We start from the raw sequence: 20,552 nt of genomic DNA on the forward strand, positions 1-20,552 counted from the left end.
GGAGGCTGGCTTGAAGGAAAAGACAGCCTTCGCCACCCCTAGTGGGCTCTCCCAGTTTACCAGGATGCCCTTTTGTCTCCATGGGGCCCCCACAATGTTCCAGAACTGAATGGACCAGCTGCTGCGGCACCACGTTGAGTATGCCACGGCATACCTGGATGACATGGTAATAAACAGTCACCACTGGGAGGGCCACCTGAATCAGGTAGCAGCCATGTTGAGAACCCTTAGGGGCAGGTCTCACCACAAACCCCAAAAAGTGACAGATTGGGTTGCAGGAAACAACGTACCTGGGATACACCTCGGGGCAAGGCAAGCTATGACCCCTAATCAGAAAAATCCAGGCAATCCAGGATCATCCAGCCCAAACCACTATTATTCCCTGCTCTGTCCTGCCTGAGGGCTGGAGCCCTAGACTGCTGGTACCCTGCCCTGTGTGCAGGCCGGGGTCTCCGGAATATTCACTGGTCTTCCCTGCCTGAGGATTGGGGCCCTAGAGTGTGCTCATACCCTATCCTGACTGAGGGCCTTGGTTCCCAGACTATACCTGGCTCTGTCCTGCCTGAGGATTGGGCTTTAGACTGTTGGTGCCTGCCCTGTCTGAGGGCTTGGGCCCCTGGACCACTCGCTGCTCGACTCTGCCGGAGGGATTGAGTCCCGAGACTGCTAACTTCCCCCTTGTCTAAAACTGTTATTCCAGAGGCGTGACAGCCAAGAGGTATGGCCTCCCTCAGAGATTGACAGCAAGGGAGGGCCACCCACGCCTACATGTTTACACAAGGGTTGTGGTGGATTCTCCATCACTGGAAATTTTAAAACCAAGCTTGGATTTTTTTCTAAAAAATATGCTCCAGTTCAAACAGGAATTAAGTCATGGCCTGTGTTATACAGGAGGTCTGTCTAGATGATAACTATGGTCCCTTCTGGCTTTATAATCTGAGTCAGTGAATTTATGTATCATCATGTTGTCTTCTGCTTTTGTCATCTAACTCCATTATTTATCCTTGTGGTAAGGCTGTAGCTAGTGGTATATTTTTCATCTACTCTTTTAAAAATGCTATTAGACTTTTTCTTCCATGCCCTTCCCCTCTCTTGATCCCTAATACATTATAAATGTGGATGCCTTCTTTCGTGACAAAAAAATTATTTGTTTCATGAGCAAAATGTCTGTGTTGCTCATTATTTATGTGACCTGTCTCACTTTATTCAAATGAGCTGCACAGAACTGTTATTTAAATCTTTCTGATACAGGGATATTCCCTACCAGCTTGTTGTATATAATTCCAAAATAGTTAATACTACACACATGGTACTGACCCTAAAATGCAAATTAACCTAAAATAATGGCATTTTATAATAGGAGTGATAGAGCTTGTAGATTGCTAGACTAGAAGAGTATTATTTATAGCTTCAAAAATTTCATTCAATCACTGAACACAATGAAAAGTATTAAACATATTTTCTATTTTAACACATATATAAAGAAATCTTGACAGTTTCCCAGGAAGGTTTCATATGTCTGGGGTGTCCATGTTTAATACTTCAAATACCCTATGTACATATTTTGTAATGAGTACGCTGCTCTTGTGAGCAAATTAAATGTATAATGTGGTGGCTGGTCAAAATAAACAGATCTTACATCTGTCATAACCAAACGTTAAATATCTTCAATGAGAGATCTGCATTCATTCTCTGCAACACTCTGTAACACTGGAGAGATACTTAAAACAACTTCCATATTTTTAATATTACACAGCTACCACAAGATCTTAACATTATAAATCCTCAGTAAATATCTACAGGGCTTATAACATATAGGGAAATGGACAAGACAATTTACTTTTTAAAATATCATTGGATGTATTCTGTTCTGATAAAAGTAATAATCAGATATGTTTCTCGTGGGTTAACCATCTGACTTTGTGCTGTTTTACCACCTTGGAGACATAACTTCCTAATGACCCCTAGCAAAAATGTCAAGGATTGGCATAAATCTTGCATGACCAAACATTTTTAAACCCAGCGCAGTGCGGAATGGTAAACATTTAACCAGAGGAAAAGTCTCATTCCCTTTTCTCTTCATATACATTAAACCATGTATTTATTTTAACAAGGGGGACTGCATTCCAACACCTGGCACCTCTCACATCTTACCTCCTTCTCAACTGGAAACCCTGAGGATGAGGAGGAAACTAACTCGGGCTAGTTACAAGATTAAATAATATCTCTGTGGTCCGTAAGATCTGAACTGGTCTAAAAGGAACGCAGAGAGAGAGGATCCTGTGTCCTCTTTGTCCGTTTCAGACATGGGAAGTGACCGTCTCCCGAGTTTGCCGCAGAGAGCTAAACTGGTCTGGAGCAGGGAGCTGCCTGTTTACCCAGGAGGGCTCTGCTGATAGCACGTTACTTTAGTTTACTTTGCTTTCCTGGAGTTTATTGTAAAGGGGTAAAGTTTTCGGATTCATCACGTGACCCTGACAGGTCCTGCCTATTGAGAGCCAGACCACCCACATGGAGGACGATGGAGCTGCTTAATAGAAACAGGCATGTAATTGTGAGCCTTTCCAGCACTCTGCAGAATGCCTGCAACCTAGAAGGATTATTTTTTTACACTTTCAGTTCCTTTTGTAAAAAAAAAAAAAAAAAAGGAGGGGGGGCAAGGAAAAGAAAGAAAGAAGGAAAAAAATTGATGTAACCTCAAAGTCTGCCTCTGCTCTGAATGAAATTTAAAAAACTCGTCAGATCACCAACTCCCAGCGAGGTGCTCCACATGAGAAGGGGGAAGATGGTAAGCAAAAGCTGATCTTTCCAGTAAAAAACATTAGAAAGAAAGTGACTACTTCTCGGCAGTCAGATCATGGCAGATGGCACCAGTCTGACTGTGATGGGGTCTGCTTAGAAGGGGAAGCAGAAAGAGGAAGGGAATCGAGGGAGCAACCTGGCTTCTGTAAAAGGAGGAAGGCAGCTCTGTAGCAGGGGAGTCTATGTGGCTGGCTGTTATAATGCTCGAGATAGGAGGGTCCCTCAAATCGTTACTCTCTCTGAGCCAGGTGGTGGTAATGGAATTGATCAGTGATATTTCACGTGGAGGGGGGTCTCTCGGATCCCATTTTCACGCTTGGAAGGGTCGCCACCCTGGCTTCCGTTTATCAGTCCCCTCTGGGATACTGAATCCAGGCGAGGGAGAGAAAGAGAGATTATTTTCCTGCTGAGATTATGATAATTGCTTGGCACCACGTTCGAATAAAAGAGCTTTCCTATAAACTAATATGTCTCTGCAGTCTTGTCATAGGCTCAGATCAGATATTAAAGGTCTAGTTTAAAACATACGAGAACAAGGAAATCCTAGCTCGTGAAGCTCTCACCATCTGTAGTGCCTAGTGAGTGCAGCTCATATGTGACTAGATCCTGTACTCCTTGCTCAGGGGAAAGCCAATGGGAGTCTTGACTGGACGAGGACTGCAGAATGGGACTGCAGAAAGGGCGAAGTTAAGGACACTAAATTTCTTTTGCAGGTGTTGGGGGAGTTTAAGTCAGATATCTTGTTAGTGGACTCGTTCCAGGTTTTTTACTCTTTGATACATTTCGGAGCACACATCAAACCTTTTGAGCGGCTGTGATGTCAAATCTAGTCTGTGGAATTCAGTTAGCCATTTTTTGTGCATTAACCTCTCTACTCCTTTGAAGTAAAGATTGTTAGTAAGAACACTTTCGGAAAGTCATTCATGTAGAGGCGTAGTCTGTCCGTTCTGAATCTCAGCCTCTTGCATATTTTCCTATTTTGTGTTACTGAAACAGCCTACATCACAGAATGCAAGCATGCATTGTAAACTACGAAGCCAATATTTATTGGATAACATAACTATGACCAAAAGAAGACCCTGTTTCTTTGCATTTCTTTTACTTAATGAAGGCAAAGTAGATTCTTTTAAACTACTTACAGCCATGAGATTTTGTATTTTAGACTTACAGCTCAGAATACATTTTCATAGCCAATTTATAAATTGCTGAAAAATAAGACTATACAATAGGGATTCATTGACCCTATGATTAGAGTGTTGGGATCAGTTATGTGTCTTGTATATATAATATATCACTGAAAAGGCAACAACAAGGCTATGACAAGTTAGTTTAAGCGCCAATGAAATAGGCAAATTGGAGCCCTGGAGCCAATCTCTGAAGCCAGTACAACACATACCCCTTGTGGCTATGTGTGCCAGTTTGTAACTGACTTAATAAAAGATAGCATTAAAATGGACTATTTATGTTTTGCCCCACTGCACACAACATATGCAGATTTTACATAACATAACAATAATATACCTATGTTCTAAATACATTGAATCGGTAGAAGATTTTGCCTGAGTATGCACTGCAGAACATGGCCCCATTTCTGGAAAATGGACTGCAAAATGTCCGGTGTTTCAGAATAATTACAAATAAAGTTTGGCGCTAAGGTGGGTATCTACCATCCTCTAGTCTAATAGCATTTACCAATTCTAGATCGGGGGTCTTTCACATCATTTCAACACCAGTCTGATAGGTGTATCTAATTTCTGGTTAGGGCTATTAGAGTCATTGTGTAGCTAGATTATAATCTGACAATATATTTGAACAGGAGTCAGCATTTAGGGGGAAGGTCCTTTAAACATCTATTTGCTTTCAAGAGCCGGTAGATGGAAAACTGACAAGGCAGCCCACTCTGAATTAAAATGTCTTGGTTTCCCTGTTTTATCTTTATTTTCTCTCTCTCTCTCTCTCTCTTCGTTTCTCTCTCTCTCACACACACCTTTTATTTTCTTCTGCCTTTGCCACAGTGTATAAAGCCCTATTGAGACATGTAGGCGTGATGTGTAAACCGGATTAGCAGTATGAAAGAAAGACACACAATGAGCCTGAATTGTTTTACTTCCTTTTCATTTCTCACGCCTATATCTCTAATAAATTTGTTGCTCCAGCAGTGGGTCAAAGGGATCGTGTAGTTCAGCTTTTTTCCTGCAAGACCCGATGGCAGAGATCATGAAATGAATGGCCTGCCTTCTGCCAAATGCAAGGCTTGAGATATATAGTTACAGAGCCCCGATGCTGTCCAGAATGGCTACAAACTGTTCGGTGTAACTTTCCCCCCTCTGTGCACATTAAAGTCACGCAAGTGGCAGGACACTTTGCCAGAAAAAGAATCCGTTCTGAAAACGACTCTGGTTCAGAGGATGACAAGGTTTGCTACAGCTGAGATTTCCTCCAGGCTTTAGAGCCAGGGGACTGTTGCTACCACTGCCGCTGGTGTGGTTCCCAGCTCCCAAAGGGCTTGGGCCGCCCACCCTGCTGAACTTGCTTGTGCATCTTGATGAATGTAGAGGTCTGTGGGATTCTGGTGGCACATTTCTCCGCAGCTCTCTGCGGATGAAATGCCTGCGCTCCTGGGTTTATGCTGTAGATCCCTCATTTGCTCCTTTGTGGCGTGCGGAGCAGCTTTCCATTAAAGGAGATCAGGGGTAATTAGCCGCATTGTTTTGACAAGTTGGCTCGAGCAGTTCCCTTTCTTACAGTCCTGAGGAGGGGATGAGGGTGGGGGTGGGGGAGAGCAGCGTTTGATTCATGCTGCTTGGTCCTTTCCCAAGCCCTGGCACTTTTTAGAATGTCTCCCTACAGAATGTCTTTACACTGCATCTGTTTCAACCACTCGCCTGTCAGAACAAATGGGAAGATGTTCAACTGGAAGCTGTGAAAACAAGAGTTTATTTAAAGGGGGCGGGAGGCTTATCAAATGAATTAATATATGTGCTCGGTGATGTAAAATGTTACCTTCGTAGCCTTAGTCGTTGCAAGAACCAGCCTATCACTAATATATGAGATTTCAGACCAGAAACAGACCTATACTCTAGCATGATTATGTGTCTGAGAGGCAAAACCCAATAAAATCTACAAAACGAAAGGCAATTTAGTTTATTACAGGTCGGTTTTATTCTGCTGCAGTCCAATGCTCCGCTGTCTCATAACATCCAAACAAACAATCTGTAGCGCAGGTGTTTTATTTGTGTCGTTTCTGTGTAACCGGATGCTACAGGGAGTGCAATGTTCTTGATGGTGTGGCCCAAAAGAGGTTGAAAAGCTGGACAAACTCCCAAAATAATCGATTGAATTATCTATTAACCATTACTAACATCTATTAGATCTGATATACAATTTATTTGGGAAATTGTAAAGCTCTGACATCTTAGGGCTTATATTGAAAATTCAGTTCTTTGAATTGAAGATTATATAAAATTTAGAGCATTGTAAGAAAGGAAGGGCCAGCTGGAGGTTATTCGTATATATCCAAAGTCCTGAGGTTCTTCCACACAAGTCTGGAGTGAACGTGCATATGGGAAGGCAAGGTGTAAAGGATTTCAGACTAGATGTGCCTCCCCAACACACATCTTAGCAGGCTTTCCTTCATCCATAAAGCCAGCTCTATATGAAATCTGTGGGATCCTTGTGATTTGTGGAAGTTAAAAAAAAACTGGTGTCGAGCCGCAGTTACATGCACAGGGCATGCATATTAAAGCCAACAATGCTTACAAATGTAAATAAGGGCAGATTGATTAGGAACAACATTATCGCATGCATCAGCAATGAGGCAAATTGGGGGCAGCCACTGTTCTGACCACCCAAGTTGAGACAGACTTTTACACTGAGACGTCTTCCTTTTTTAAAAAACATTACAGAAACAAGGCCAATTAGATCCCTGCAGTAATTCATCTCTTGTGTATGAAAAAACAGACCACAGGGAGAGAGAGGAGATTAAGATAGTGCTAGTTAAATTTGGGTCTCCAAATTGAGATTTGGAACCAGGAGCAAGAATTTATGAGCATGGGGCTATTGTGTCTAATCCTGAAACGTTAGCCTATCGAACAGGAGGCAACAGGAGAAAATCTGAGGGTTTGATGTATCTAAACCAGCTGAATGTTATTCTTTAAAGTGAAACTAAACTAAAATGCTTGTATGCCGGACTTTTCTTCCCCATCAAAACTACACAGGCTGAATGGTAGCTATACTGATACATCAATTTATTGATTTCTAATTAGACGGGGACAGTTAACTTTCTCAATCTGTAACAGCTGAGCAATAGATAATCAACTATATAATGGATATATCCGTTTCCACCTGAAATGGGTTGTTTCTAGTTTATGTACCCCTGCCCCCGTGAAGTTGGGCGATGTACAATCTAGTGTGTACAATAATGTAGTCATGGTCGGATTTTCAAAAGTTCTCAGCACCTCCAGACCTTACACCAACAATAGATTAGTAAAAGTTGAGAACAAAATGTTGGTGACATCACCAAATGACTGTTAGGACCTTGGAATCCCCTGTCAACTAAATGCTATTACTTAATTTTACTGCAATACCTATATTCACTAGAATAACAGATTTTCCTTATACTGCGCATGCTTTCGGTTTTATAATTGAGTAAGTGTCTAGCCAGTTCTGTTGCCATCTTATTTAGCTCAATTGCTTTTGCTTTGTTCACTTGTTTGTATTTTTTCCACGAAACATGTTTCTCCCCCTTTCCTTTATTTAAATCTCGCAGGCAATTAAATTTAGCGCGTTTTCCTGTTAGATCTCCCCCGGGTTCGTACTCAGTCTAAAATACCGTCCCCAAGCAAGAGCTGCCTGGCATGTGCTTGGTGAACACCTCTTTGCAAAACGTAACATGCATTTTGCAGGAGGACTTGGGCGCCCAGCTTGTCACACATCTGTTAACATCTGTGCACCAGGCCAGACCCGCAAGAGCGGAAACCCTCAGCTAAAGAATCACCTCTACTGCGTAGAAGAACCCCCTTGTCTCTGGTGTGCGAGCTGTGCGCATAACTCAATGGGGTCTGTCTCTGCCGGCAGCCCGTGACTATCCCCACGATGTTGTGCAGAGTTGAATGGAAAGGTCTCCTTTCCCCTCGCTATTGGCCAGTAGTAGTCAGCCCGGCATGGTATTGGATAACGTAAAGGGGGAGACCTCCTTTAGGAATGTACTATGGCTTGCCTGGCATTTCTCTGTGCAGTAGCTCAAAACTAGGGGGTGAGCACTGATTCCCCTCCCCAGCCTTAAAGGGCTGATCTCCCCCCGGACCTGACTGGCTCCGTCACAACATAGCCTCGTACCTGCTTTTTGCATTCGCTACCAGCTCTATGCACTGTGGCTGCACACAGCAGCAGCTCCCCATACCCACCGTACTGGGAAGGAAAGCCCAGCCCCGCGCGCCCGGGGCCCGCCTGTCACGTGAAAGCTGGGGGCCCGCCTCCCCGCCCCTCCCCCTTTCTTTCAAAGTAGGATTGTTGTTTTTTCAATGAACACACACCGTGTGCACCTTAAAGCAACACTCCTCATTTCACAGTCAACAAACTCCCGCTACTTCCATACTTGAAGCCACCAAAAGCAGCTTGTGGTTTATCCAACTACAATTAAATGTAGCCTTGCAAGGGGAAAGTGCTTTAAGGCTCGATCTTGTCCTCCTTACACACGCAAAGCTCCCACTAACTTCAGTGGGACTAGGAAGTCTGCGTGAGTGAAGAGTGAAAAGACCAAGCGCTGAATCTGTGCAATTCAAGAGGAGTTGATCCTTTAAATGCATCATGAAATTAAGTCAATACTGCCACTATACTAGAATTTTGTCTTGCCAGTACATGGAAACCAATCTCTGACATTAGCTAAAACATCGAGGTTTATTAGTATAAACAATTAAAAGACAACACAATTGTTTTCGATGAATTCAACATCGAAGCCTATATATTCTGTAGTGTTGGCATCGTACATGTAACGTATATAACATTTTTAAAAAAATCAATGAATGGCTGATTTTAAATAAACAGAAACGTGGAAAGCGGGTGCCAAAAAATTAAACAATCTAGCGATTCATTTAGTGTAAAAAAAGTATTTAGCAGTTGCCAGGTGTTATATCTTATTAATTTTACATTTAAAATGTATTAAATTGACTTTCCTAAGCTTTCAGTGAAAGAGTGAACACTAAATTGAAGCAAGCTAGCTACTGCACAGTTTAAAATCCCTTATTTAAGTATTAAGTTTTCGGAGTGTTTTTCTTATTGTAAGTGGTTGTTTTCTAGCAAGGAACTAAGTCTTCTCTTTAGTTAAGAAAGAAAAGAGAGAAATCTGGCACTTTCTACCGCAGTATCCACCACCCTGTCATTATCTGTGCAAGCCTGGGAATTCAACTTGGACCTCCCAGTATTTGTTGCAGCTTGAGGCCAAGGTGCCTCTAAAAGGATTTTCTTTTAAGGACTTCAGAAATCGTGCCGTACTTTTTTTTTTTTTTTTAAGCAAAATATATTTTTGAATGTTGATCGCAAGGAAATTCTCTGTGTGTGTTTGTCTAAAAAGTCTCGTCAAAAATAAAAGCTTTCTTGCAAAGAAAAGGAAGAAGAAAGGGGGAAGGCATTCCTTAATGGAAGTATTGCATGCAAAGAAGGCTGGATCTCTTTAAGGCTCCCCCTGAAGCTGGAGATGCACACACAAGGGTTGCCTGCCTGGGTGGTCTCTCTACTTTGGTGAGCTGTTGCTAAGCAGCTAATAATAGTCATGTTTGCTGAGTAATTTCTGCCCTCCTTGAGCCAATCGAATCCCAGAAACCCAAGCCATCTGACAGCCCCAGGGGCGGGATTTCAAGTCTTTTTCTCTCTCCTCTCTCTTTCTCTCCCCCCCCCCCGTTTCACTCCTCCTCCTCTTTATCCAAATGGAGAGAGTTCTTTTTTTCTTCTTCATCTCATCTATTGAATCAAGGAGCTGCTGCTTGCTGCTGCACACACACAGAGGGAGAGAGAGAGACACACACACATACAGAGAGAGAGAGAGACTGGAGTCCCAAAAGCCCCGGGAGTCAGAGACAGCTCTGCGCTGAGACAGAATGGTACAGCGCGTCGAGACAGAGCAGCAGCCAGCAGCTCCACACCAGCAGCACCACTGAGAGCAAGAAAAGCTCCAGCCCTCCTTTGCTTTGCTTTCACAGAGGAAGACAAGAGGGGGAAGGGGGGGAGGCTGGTTTCTTTAAGCTGCAAAAGGAGCAGTAGAAAGTTAAAGCCGGAGGAACGAAGGGGGGAAGGCAAATCACTCACTCCACTCGCAGACGCACTGGATGTGGGAAGCGGTAGCGCCAGAAAGCTCCGGATCATCGCGAAATGTTGCAATGGAAGGCGCAGGGTCTGACTCGCCCGGAGCAGCAAGAGGAGCAGCAGCAAACGCGGTATGAAGAGGTGGTCTGTCAGCAGCAGCCTGCGGAAAGAAGCGCCAGCAGCCCAGCAACCCTCCCGTCCCCCTGGATCGCCCCAAAGCAGCAACGCGCTGCGGGGAATCACAGAGGACCCAGCCCGTGGGTCGCCAAAACAACAGCAGCAGCAGAGGCAACAGCCCCGTCCCGGCGGCGGCAACATGGCCTCGGCTGTTAACGTTTCGGAGCCGGAGAGTAGCAGCGGTGCTGGTGGCGGTGGCTGCTGCAGAGACCTCGATCGGCCGGGGAGAAGCTGTAGCAGAAGGCGGAGAAGGACCGGAGGGAACAGACGCGCCGCGGCACCGGATCTGGAGTATCTGCAGCGGCCAAGCTACTGCGATGCAGCTTTTGCCTTGGAGCAGATTTCAAAGGTGCATTAATCTCTTTCCAGATTTTGGGGGGCGGTGAGGGTACTTTCTCCGGGGTGGAAAAGGGAGATGAAAATGAAACAGCCACCAATAAAACGCTGGGAGTAAGGGGGAACAACTCCTGTGAGTCCCGTGCCCTCCTTTCCCTCCCTCCCGTCTTGTACACACTTTCCCTGGTGTGTGTTTGTGCTTTTGATTCCTCTCATTAAACTTACCCGGGACAGTTCCACGTTTTTTTGCCTGTGGGTCACTCTCCTCTCTCTCCCTAGTCTCTTGCCTCTTTCTTTCCTTTGCTTCTCTCCATCCCGCTGTAGTGTCGTTCAACTTCTGCAACACCAGGCTGTAACAGGGAAACAAGTTTCAATGGTTCCCTTTTTTTTTTTGGCCGAAGTTTTGCTTTGTTACGTTTTCCAATAAGTGTGGAGTGGCGACTTCGTTAAGAGAGAAATCCTGTAGTGGAGAAAGTGTGTAATGTTTACCCCCAGCGGCTGGAGGAAAAATGAAAGTTGTAAACAAATTGCCACCTTAAATCTGCCGTGCAAGTCAGATAAGAGTTCCCCTGGATCGTTGCTTTTATTTTTAATATTAAAATGCTCCACGTGTAGGAATTTTATGGAAACTTGACTCTGGCGTACGCACACACACGCACGCACAAATCCCGCTTGTTACTTTTGCAAGGGAAAAAATGTTCAAAGTAAACAACATCGAGCCATTGCCTTTCTTCAGAGATCGTTTCATTCCAGGGAGCAGATTTTTAGGCTTTGCAGTAAAGGGAAAGGGGGAAAAATCCATGTGGCTGCCCTCTTCCGTTCACAAATATTGTCGTAGCTTACAGATGGCTGCTCTACTTCCTAATTCAGATCACACAGCGTCTCCAAACTCTATGGAAATGAATTACTATTAAGCTTATGATCTTACAGCATTGCTAACCACGTGGAACATGCATTTACTACAGAGTTGGTGCCGAGAGCTGGGAATCAGGGACACGGCAACAAATTGTTACACAGTAGCGTTCCCCCACCAGCAGCCCCCGATCAGCCCTGTAGAGATGTAACAAGAACAGGAAAGGGATTTTTTTTTCTTGGCATGCCTGTTGCGATTCATCTGCATTGATTATTTCTCCCCTAGTGTTGTAAATCTTGCTAGCATGAATGAATTTTTGCAAATTGAATTGATAGCGGTGACTTCATTATAAGAAGGCTGTGATCAGTTACTCAGACCAGGGAGCATGCACTGTCTGTATCATTTTTACGGATCTCAAGCAGTGATGTAATCCCCAAACTGTGCATTGATTTATGAATAGGAGAATTAGCAGCAAATATACATCTGTCCATACAACTGTGTACAGTGCATGTGAGATGCTCAACGGGGTCATGGAGTAAAACCTTTAGCAGAGATGTCTTTCTAATGGCACAGTCTGTCGTATTATTGTTCCCAATCAATTGGACGCTGTGAGGCTATTTACCTTTATGCATTAATAATTGTTTTGCTTCTGGTCGCCCTCCAGTCCCCAAAAGGTATGTGCGTTGGGGGTGTGTGGTTATTTCCAGGCGTTTAACTGCTAACCTTTTCTTGCCTTGCAGGGGAAGGCTACTGGAAGAAAAGCACCGTTGTGGCTAAGAGCGAAGTTTCAGAGACTATTATTTAAACTGGGCTGTTACATTCAAAAAAACTGCGGAAAGTTTTTGGTTGTTGGCCTCCTGATATTTGGGGCTTTCGCTGTAGGATTAAGGGCAGCTAATCTCGAAACCAACGTGGAGGAGCTCTGGGTAGAAGGTAAGACTTGATCATTCTTCTTGTGACTTTCTTCCTTTTACCCATTCTGTCCTCCATCCCACCCCACTTTTTTCATTTTCAGGGACTGACTGATGCAGATATATACCAGTATGCACCTAACCCCCCTCCCCACCTTCCTCACAGCGAGGGGAATTGTGGATTGCTTAGTAGTTTGGGTGGAAGCCAGGTGAAACCTACAAAGAGTGTGCTGTAATCTGTTCTGGTGGATCGTGTTTTGCTAGCTGGTTTTGAGAAGGAGCGTGCGTGTTGGGTGGAGGGACAGACTGTGGGATGTACCACCTCCATGTGTGTCTGTCTGCAGGGAGGGGGGATCAGTGCTGGTGGGGGTGTTGTTTTGGGTTTATTTGTTTTGTGGTGGCGGTGGTGCCCCCCCCCCCCAGCTGTAATAGCATGAAAGGAAAGTCTGTCCGGAGAGCAGCCCTCCCCTCCGCCATTTTGGGAGTGTGTGCGCCCTCCCCAGCCGCAGAGGGACGCGAGCAGCGCTGCGCGGCGGGGCTGTGTGTGTGGTCCTGTTTTTTTGGACAGCTTTCAACTGCGGGGAAAAACATTTGTCTCAAGGTTAAAAAAAAAAAAAAAAAAAAAAAAAAGAGTGAAGCCCAGACTGGAACGCATGTTGGATTGTTTGCAAAGCAGATTAATGTCCCCGAGCGGGTGGGAGCCCAGCTCTGCTGGGGAGAGGGGTAATTTTTTTAGATTAAAACCAGGTTGTTGGGTTCTTTTTAAGCAGGAGACTAGCAAATTCAGTCAAGCGGAGTTTTTGCACCGGTGGTTAATCTGCATTGCACTAGCATGTTTAATCAGCAGGGTAGAAATGCTACCTAGATGAATTTGCTTAAAGGTTAAGCCATTTTGTACGGTTTAGTACATTTTTAAAAAAATGTAGGTTATAAAGGGGGCCCCATCCTGCAGTCCTTGTGCACCCAAAGCCCCCATTGCAGCCCCTTGGGGCCTGAGTCTTCTCTCAGGTTTAATGGGTTTTACCACCATGTCACTCCAAGGGATGTCTGGATTTACACCATTGTCAGGGAGGGGAAAATCAAGCCCATATTTATTCTTTTTGATAAAACAGTATTAGATTAGGTTTAAATTCTGCCCACGGTTATGTTGGTGTAAATCCCAACTAACTTATTGGCCACAATAGTTACTCTGGATTTAAATTAAAGCAGCTTATAGCAGTATCTGGCTCATAAAAAATAACATGGAGCACTGCATAAGTAACCACTACTGAATGGCCCTGTGTGTGTTGAGAAAGCAGTACTGAGTGAAAGGAAAGGGATCAACAGACCATGGGAGTAGTCTGTCTTGCTTTATGGATGGAGAGCATGGCAATTCTATTCCCATTGACTCCAGTGGCAAACCCATTCAGCATTTTGTGAGCTTTTTTGTTTGTTTTTAAGATAAGAACTTATTGATAACTGAATAGTCTTTGTACAGTAGTAGAATAGTTCTAAGTACAGTGGGACCATCCTGCAATCCCTATTCAGACATGCTGAGTAGGAACACAGCAGGATTGTGTCCAAAGTTAGAGATGTGCATTCAGAAGCTGGGATATGAATGTAGTCCATTAGGAGAACTGTTTACCCTAATTACTACTTTCATGAATAGGGTTTGAATATTTTTTCAACATTGTTTTGTATCTTAACTCTTTGCAAGATTCTCTTGCGGCGTTTTAAATGAAATGTTTCAAAATCGTCTCTTCACTCCTTTGCTTCTGCCTCCTGATGGAAACTTCATTGATAATGTTGGTTTGCAATATTATACAGTGATTTAGTATCTTAATTATCGTATAACTAATAGCCAGCTACCAGGAATGGTGGTTCCATCTCATGCCACCTGTTTTTCCTGTCACTTTAATACCAAGAAACTCCCTGATTACTGCACTGGCAGTTCCTGTATGACCAATAATGGAAACATGGTTTTCTAGAAAAAAATATGATTTACAAAATAGCTATTTGATTTAGTCACTGCTTTGACCTCTTTTCATGCCATTGGTGCTGCATGGAAAAAATATTTTCCCAAATACAAAAACTAACTTCATAGTACTCAGAATTTGTGTAGCCTATATTAATTCATAATACTGTTGGCTGTACAGAGTTGACCTGTCTAATTTAACTTTTATTGAGTTTAGTTTTCATATCAGTGAAATATTATTAAAACTCTGAATTTGGAAACCTCTGCATTCTTAGATTACAGAAAAGGGTAGTTAATTAAGATGAAAGAGCATATTCTTAATTTAAATTAAATTAACTCCCAGTCCTCCCAGACTGCCATTGTAAGGCCATCAATAGAAAAGTTTGACTAAATTGTATGTTTTCTCAATAGAGACTGTATAAATGTTCTGGTCACGAACATGGGTGCTATACAAATAAACCAAATGAATAGCAGTTGCATATTTCTGTGGTTAAAAGTATAAACAAAAGAGAGTGCAGAGTGAGGAGCTGGAGTGGGGAGAAGTATGGGGAGAGGTAGATTGGAGAATGATGTTCCTTCTGTGCATAAGTGCTGGAAAGTGATGCTAAAATACCAGTTTCACTCTGTGTGTGTGTGTGTGTGTGTGTGTGTGTGTGTGTGTGTGTGTGTGCGCGCACACATGCATGTGCGTGCAGTCCTAATTCCTAACCTACCTATACTATTATTTATAGACCCCAGGGTGCTAGGTACTATACTAAAACAAAAGAAGGCACAATTTTCTGATCCTAAGGTCTTAAGAAAACTCTTTACAACAAGTTGTAAACTGATCTGTTTATTAGACTAGATATTTTATTCTGCTTTTTACACTTTGTTTAATAAGATCATTTGAATATGCAGAGCAATATTGGTTAAACACAGCTAATTATGTAAAATACATTTCCATTGCAGTTGCAATAAAATGTTTTATTTTGTTCAAATGTTTAAAAATTATCACCTCTCAAGGAACTGTCAGTATTTACATTAGAGACCAACTTGTTGTATGTAATGAATACCAGGAACATGGAAGGTACTACACCACTGAAGCTTAGGAGTGAACTATGAACCTAAAAAATCCTAACTCAGAATTAATTATAAGTAGTGAGAATGAAGTTTGACTGAGTTCTAAGATCACCCAGAGTCCGAAATAAATGACGAGAAGGGTATATTTAAAGCTATTACAGCTGAAGTATTTATTTAAGAGCTGCAAAAACCCGCCTGGTGGGCAAGTTCTCAAAAGAGAAAGAGAGAAAAAGAAACAGCTCTTAAAGCTCTTCATTCTTGCAATTTTCTCTTACTAGACTCCCTACTTCACAATTTGTGCCAACACACTTGGCCTTTGGTGTGCATACTGGTACCAAGTGGCTTTCCCCTGAATCACTTCTTGGCAGCAACAGTGTCTTAGAGGAATATCTTTTTAATCCATCCTCTTGCTGCTGTTGTCCAGAATATTTAAATTGTTCCTGTATGTCCCACAGTCACACTACCTTCAATTTGATCCCCAAACTCCTTTCTCCAACAGTCCAACATTTCAGGTTCTTCCAAGACTGAGCAGTGACTAGGACTTTCCTTCATCAGAAAGATTCACAACCTCAGATTTATTATTATTATATAGGCCATAGAACGCTCAATTTTAGCCTGTTTGGCAAACAAAAGCCATGGCATGGCATCTTAAGGACACAGTTCTGTTTGCGAGTGGATCTGTCTGATCATGACCTGCTGTCTGGGGCTGTGCATGCTGGAAATGTGATGATTGTTCAGTTTGCTCCTTACGCAGCACACAACATCCACAAGTGCAGAAAGGGTTTTGCATTCATTTCCTCTGTGGATGAATCTTGTTGGATATAGATAAGGGTCATAGATCCAACTGCATGTTATTGTGAAATATCTCTATTGACTATGCACCATGTGCTCATACACAACAAGGTGCCCAGATACCACTATGATTGGGCTCCCCCCATAAGAACCTAAATCAGTGAAGAGATCGATAGCAGAGGTCTGGCCTCTATATCCCATAGCAAATGTGTGGGTTTATCCCCAAATAAAGGGTCTGACACATGACACTTGTAATATGGCTACTGGTGAGGGTTGTTGCAGATCATAAGGGGAGAGAGGCTTGTCCCGTTCTCCCTGCCACCTCATTTTACCGTCCTTGCACTGCATTCTCACCTTTCTTCCTTTTTCTTATCACTTTCCCCCTTTTTCTTATCCTCCAATCAGGAGATTAAGAAAAAGGCATCAATATTCAATGTAAAGACTCCAAGCCAGAGATCCTGCCATCCAGGAAAGGAGGTGCAGCAGTTGATCCTCTTCTTTCACATGGCAAGTGGTTATTTGCAGCAACAGCCCTTTGAGGACCAACTGTGTGAAATAGGCAGAACTCTTCTTCCCCAGGGAGGTTGAAAGCAAGGGGGAGGGATGTCTCAGCAGCCATGTGGAAAGCTCATCTTCAGTACCTGGAACAAATAAAGCACATGCTAACCACAACTAAAGAAATGTTCTGTGCAGTTGGATAGATATAGCTTGTATGGTAAGGTCCCCGCTGCCTACAGTGTTAAACAAAATGTATTAATCAAAATAAGTTATCCGTAAATTCTATAATGAGGTCACCTCACCCTTTGATACTGTAAAGTAGTAGGCAATTAATCTACCTATGCAGCTCAGGAGTGGGGTAAAGAGGAGGAAGCAAAGTGAATGAAGCAGACTAGTTTCCCTAAATGGAGGTGCTTCCTCAAATGCTGCATAGGACAGCTAACTTTAAACTACCCCTTCTGGAGGGACAAAGGAAGGTGATAAAGTGATAGACCTCCATGGGTCTGCTACTACTAAAGAACACATTCCTCTCAGTGGGCCAAATCAATGTGTTTTGCTTGAATAAAGACAGCATGAATTGGCCCAGTCAGAACTGTTGCAACTTGTATGTTTCTGCTTCAAGTTTCTCCACAGTACCAGAGCCTCATCCTGTGTGGACTTGAATAGTGTTGGGACCTCCTTTCATGGTCTTAGCTGTGCCTACTTTTGCAATACTGCTTAGAAAAAGGTAGATGAGTGGCAGAGCAGAACTTGCTCTATTGCTGAACCCCAATGCCATGCTCTGACCTAAGGAATCTTCCCCAGTCACAATTTATGACAATTTGAACCCTTTCACCCAGCAGAAGGAAGGAGGAGGATTTAGCTGTAAGGGAGCACAAAAGACTCTTTTAGTAGTTCACTTTGTTTGTTTGTTTGATAAATAACTAGCTATTGGTTATAATAAGAACTTGTAAGAAATATTTGAATTAATGTAACTTGTTTGGTAGCAAAGAATGGTACCAATCTAAAAGGGAGTGGTAAAGATCAGATGGCAGGAAAGGAAGTAATTCAGCATAGGCGCTTACTTATCTGTAAACTTCCAGTATCTTGCATTGGGATGTTTACTGCAGCATGCATAATGTGCACTGTTATTTATCGGAATAAACTTCATGTCTCCCGTTTTGTTTGGATAAATGGGGTTTTACTGTTATGTCTAGCAAAAGTAGAAGTAGTAGTAAAAGTGTCATGTGCTAGCCCAGGGACAATAATATTGGGAATGTAGTCAATATAAATTTATTAGGCTGTTATGTTAATGGAAACAGAATTTTATTCTTTTAAAAGTTAACTGTCGTCAAAATTGAAGAATGATTCAGTTTGTTTCTAGTTTGAAGGTCAAGAGCAATTTTTAATACATAATACATAAATATCAATTTAATTTTAAGTGCTAAAATGAGTGGTGACTAACTTCTGTGTTTTTTATTTGAACTAACTGTTCTAAAATATTAAAGTGTTAAGTGAAAATGCGTAAAAAGGTTTTGTTTATTGGAAATATGTCTGTAGCCTCTTCTTAAAGCTCATATGTTAAATAAGAGATCACTGGTGGTCTCAGTCCAGTTCTTGGTGGACAGGTGCCCACATCATTAAAACCACCACCAACACAGTTGAACCCATGTTAGACTCTTTAATAGAGCAGCCAGGGGTTAGATAGACATGGAGACTGAACCACACTCTTCCTCTAGGTATGGTAATTTCAGGCCAGGATTGATGCACAGTTGTGAGACAGGGTGGGGAAGTTTGTACGTCAAAAAATCTGGAAGAGGAATTTTAAATTACTTTTTAATCTTTGAGTCTGGGAGTATTGAAAATACCACACGTGGCCACTATTTACATAATTTCTAAGATAAGGCTGAAACCTGGCCCCATTGTAGTCAATGGCAAAATTCTCACTGCAGCCAGGATTTCACCCAAGTGCAGCCAGTGACTTCAGTGCACCAGGATTTCACCCACGATTTATACAAAATTGTACCAGATAAATACAGACTGTATTGCCACTGCTTGTGCTGTAACTGTTCTATGGATGCCAGAGGATCTCAGTTTCCAGAGCAATCAATTTGTACCCCTCATGAGTTCTAAATACATTGAAACATTAGTACCGTTTTGGTTTGCTTGTTTAAAATTTAAGGACATTTTATTGGTTTGAAGTCAGTGAAAGTGTCTTCATTATTGTTATTTCCATACATTGCACACTCTGATTAATCTCTGGACCAGATTGTCCCCAGTGGATCTAGACAGGGAGGGGGGGTCTCCCCTATTTCCTCTTAGAATGTGTGTGTGTGTCAGTTTGGGGAGGAGTGTGGCCTCCATTGCACCATTTATCCCCTCCATCCTCCTGTGCTCCATGTGAATTCCTGTACCTTGTTGAGTTCTGATGATGGTGAAAAGGATGGGAGGGGACTTTCTGCAGCACTGTTCCTTATAGAGCCCAGGGATTTCAATGCAGAAATCCAGGTGTAAAGTAATATAGATCAAAGCTGTGTGCTTTCCTTTGGGTCCCCTTTGCAACTGCTGCTGAACAGCCACAGAGGAAACCTAGCTATTGGAAGTACAGCTCCTGCTGGAGTTGTGGTGCCGGACAGGAGGGTGTGAAAGGAGCAGAAGCCATACCTGTTAGATGGCGTTTGTCTCTGTGCAGACAGGTTTTCCCTTCCTCATGGATCTTTGACATCCAGAGGGTTGGGAGAGGGAGAGGCCTCTAAAATCCCTGGCTCCCCAAGTCCCTTTCAGCAAAGGGGGTTGTTCAAGGAAAATTCTACAGCTCCTTGTGAGGTTTTCATTCCCCCAGCTCTGCTTCATCCATTTCAATGGGTTTTTCAATGACAGGAGAGAATCCAGTCCCTGTTATCAAACAATGTCTGTGGTGGCTTCCCAGAATATAGTGTCTGCATGTAACAATTTTTGACCCTTCAACAGGTTTAAAAGCTAGCATATGCAACTGGATGTTTCAGTTATACATAACTGTTAGGAGGCTCTAAAATATGACAGCTTCCAGATGTATGAACCGACTGATCCGTTTGTTTAGATTATGCTCCACAGCTGATGCCTAGATTAGTGCTGGCTGGACGAAGCTATGGGAGATTTGTCTGGTTTCCACAATGCCATGTTTATATTTCATTTGGATTTCTCCTTCAAAGCTGACCTCTCTGTGACCTGCTGGAGCTGCTGTCCACTAGGATGCTAGCTTTAACTTGTCTGCAACAGCTTTCATTTTAGTATCTATTGGGGTATGTTCTCAACTTGACACTTATGGGCTTATGTGCATGACTCCTGTTAACACAACTGTGAGTTATGCATTTAAATTACTATTCATTCAGATTAGACTATGCCCATAAGAGTGATCTCTTCCTTGGGCCCTTTACTGGGCAGAATTTGAGAAAATTTGGTTTGATAAAATGTTGCTTTTGAGATAGACCTTATAATACTATTACTTGTTAGATGGTTCTTCTTGTAAATTCAGCAAAATTTGTCTTCTTGACCTTGCACAATATATCATCTCTAAAAGTGATAGTATAGGAATGTAAATTACTAAATAAGTTTGATCTTTTTGAATTTGGAGAACAGAAATTGAACAGCCTAGTTTTACCTAGCAGTCCTTTATTTTAAATGGAAAATAATACCATATGTCCACCCTATCTCTGCATACCTACGATGGTACAGATTGCATTTTCTTAATCTTCCTTATTCATCTCCCATAACTCATAGGTTTTCCTCTCTCTCTCTCCCCTCCCCCCCCATCTTTTCCTTCCCAGGAGGTCTTTCCCCCATGAGTGTTTGTTAGTAACTGTATCTGGAAAAGCTGAAGAAACAATAAAACTCCTTAATCACAAACTCACAG

General features: G+C 42.7%; 1 protein-coding gene across 2 annotated transcripts in view; it reads left to right on the forward strand.

The window, feature by feature from the left end:
• The first annotated feature begins 10,234 nt into the window (after positions 1 to 10,234).
• PTCH1 (patched 1) overlaps positions 10,235 to 20,552 on the forward strand; it is a 73,971-nt gene continuing 63,653 nt past the window's right edge. Inside the window, exons 1-2 of one of the 2 annotated variants that reach the window (XM_065406090.1) lie at positions 10,235 to 10,627; positions 12,208 to 12,400. In XM_065406090.1, the coding sequence (XP_065262162.1) occupies positions 10,235 to 10,627; positions 12,208 to 12,400 (586 nt within the window). The remainder of the gene's footprint in view (positions 10,628 to 12,207; positions 12,401 to 20,552) is intronic. The other variant, XM_065406091.1, reaches the window with a different exon arrangement.

Source organism: Emys orbicularis, chromosome 6 (assembly GCF_028017835.1).
Source record: "Emys orbicularis isolate rEmyOrb1 chromosome 6, rEmyOrb1.hap1, whole genome shotgun sequence".
Classification (NCBI taxonomy): domain Eukaryota; kingdom Metazoa; phylum Chordata; order Testudines; family Emydidae; genus Emys; species Emys orbicularis.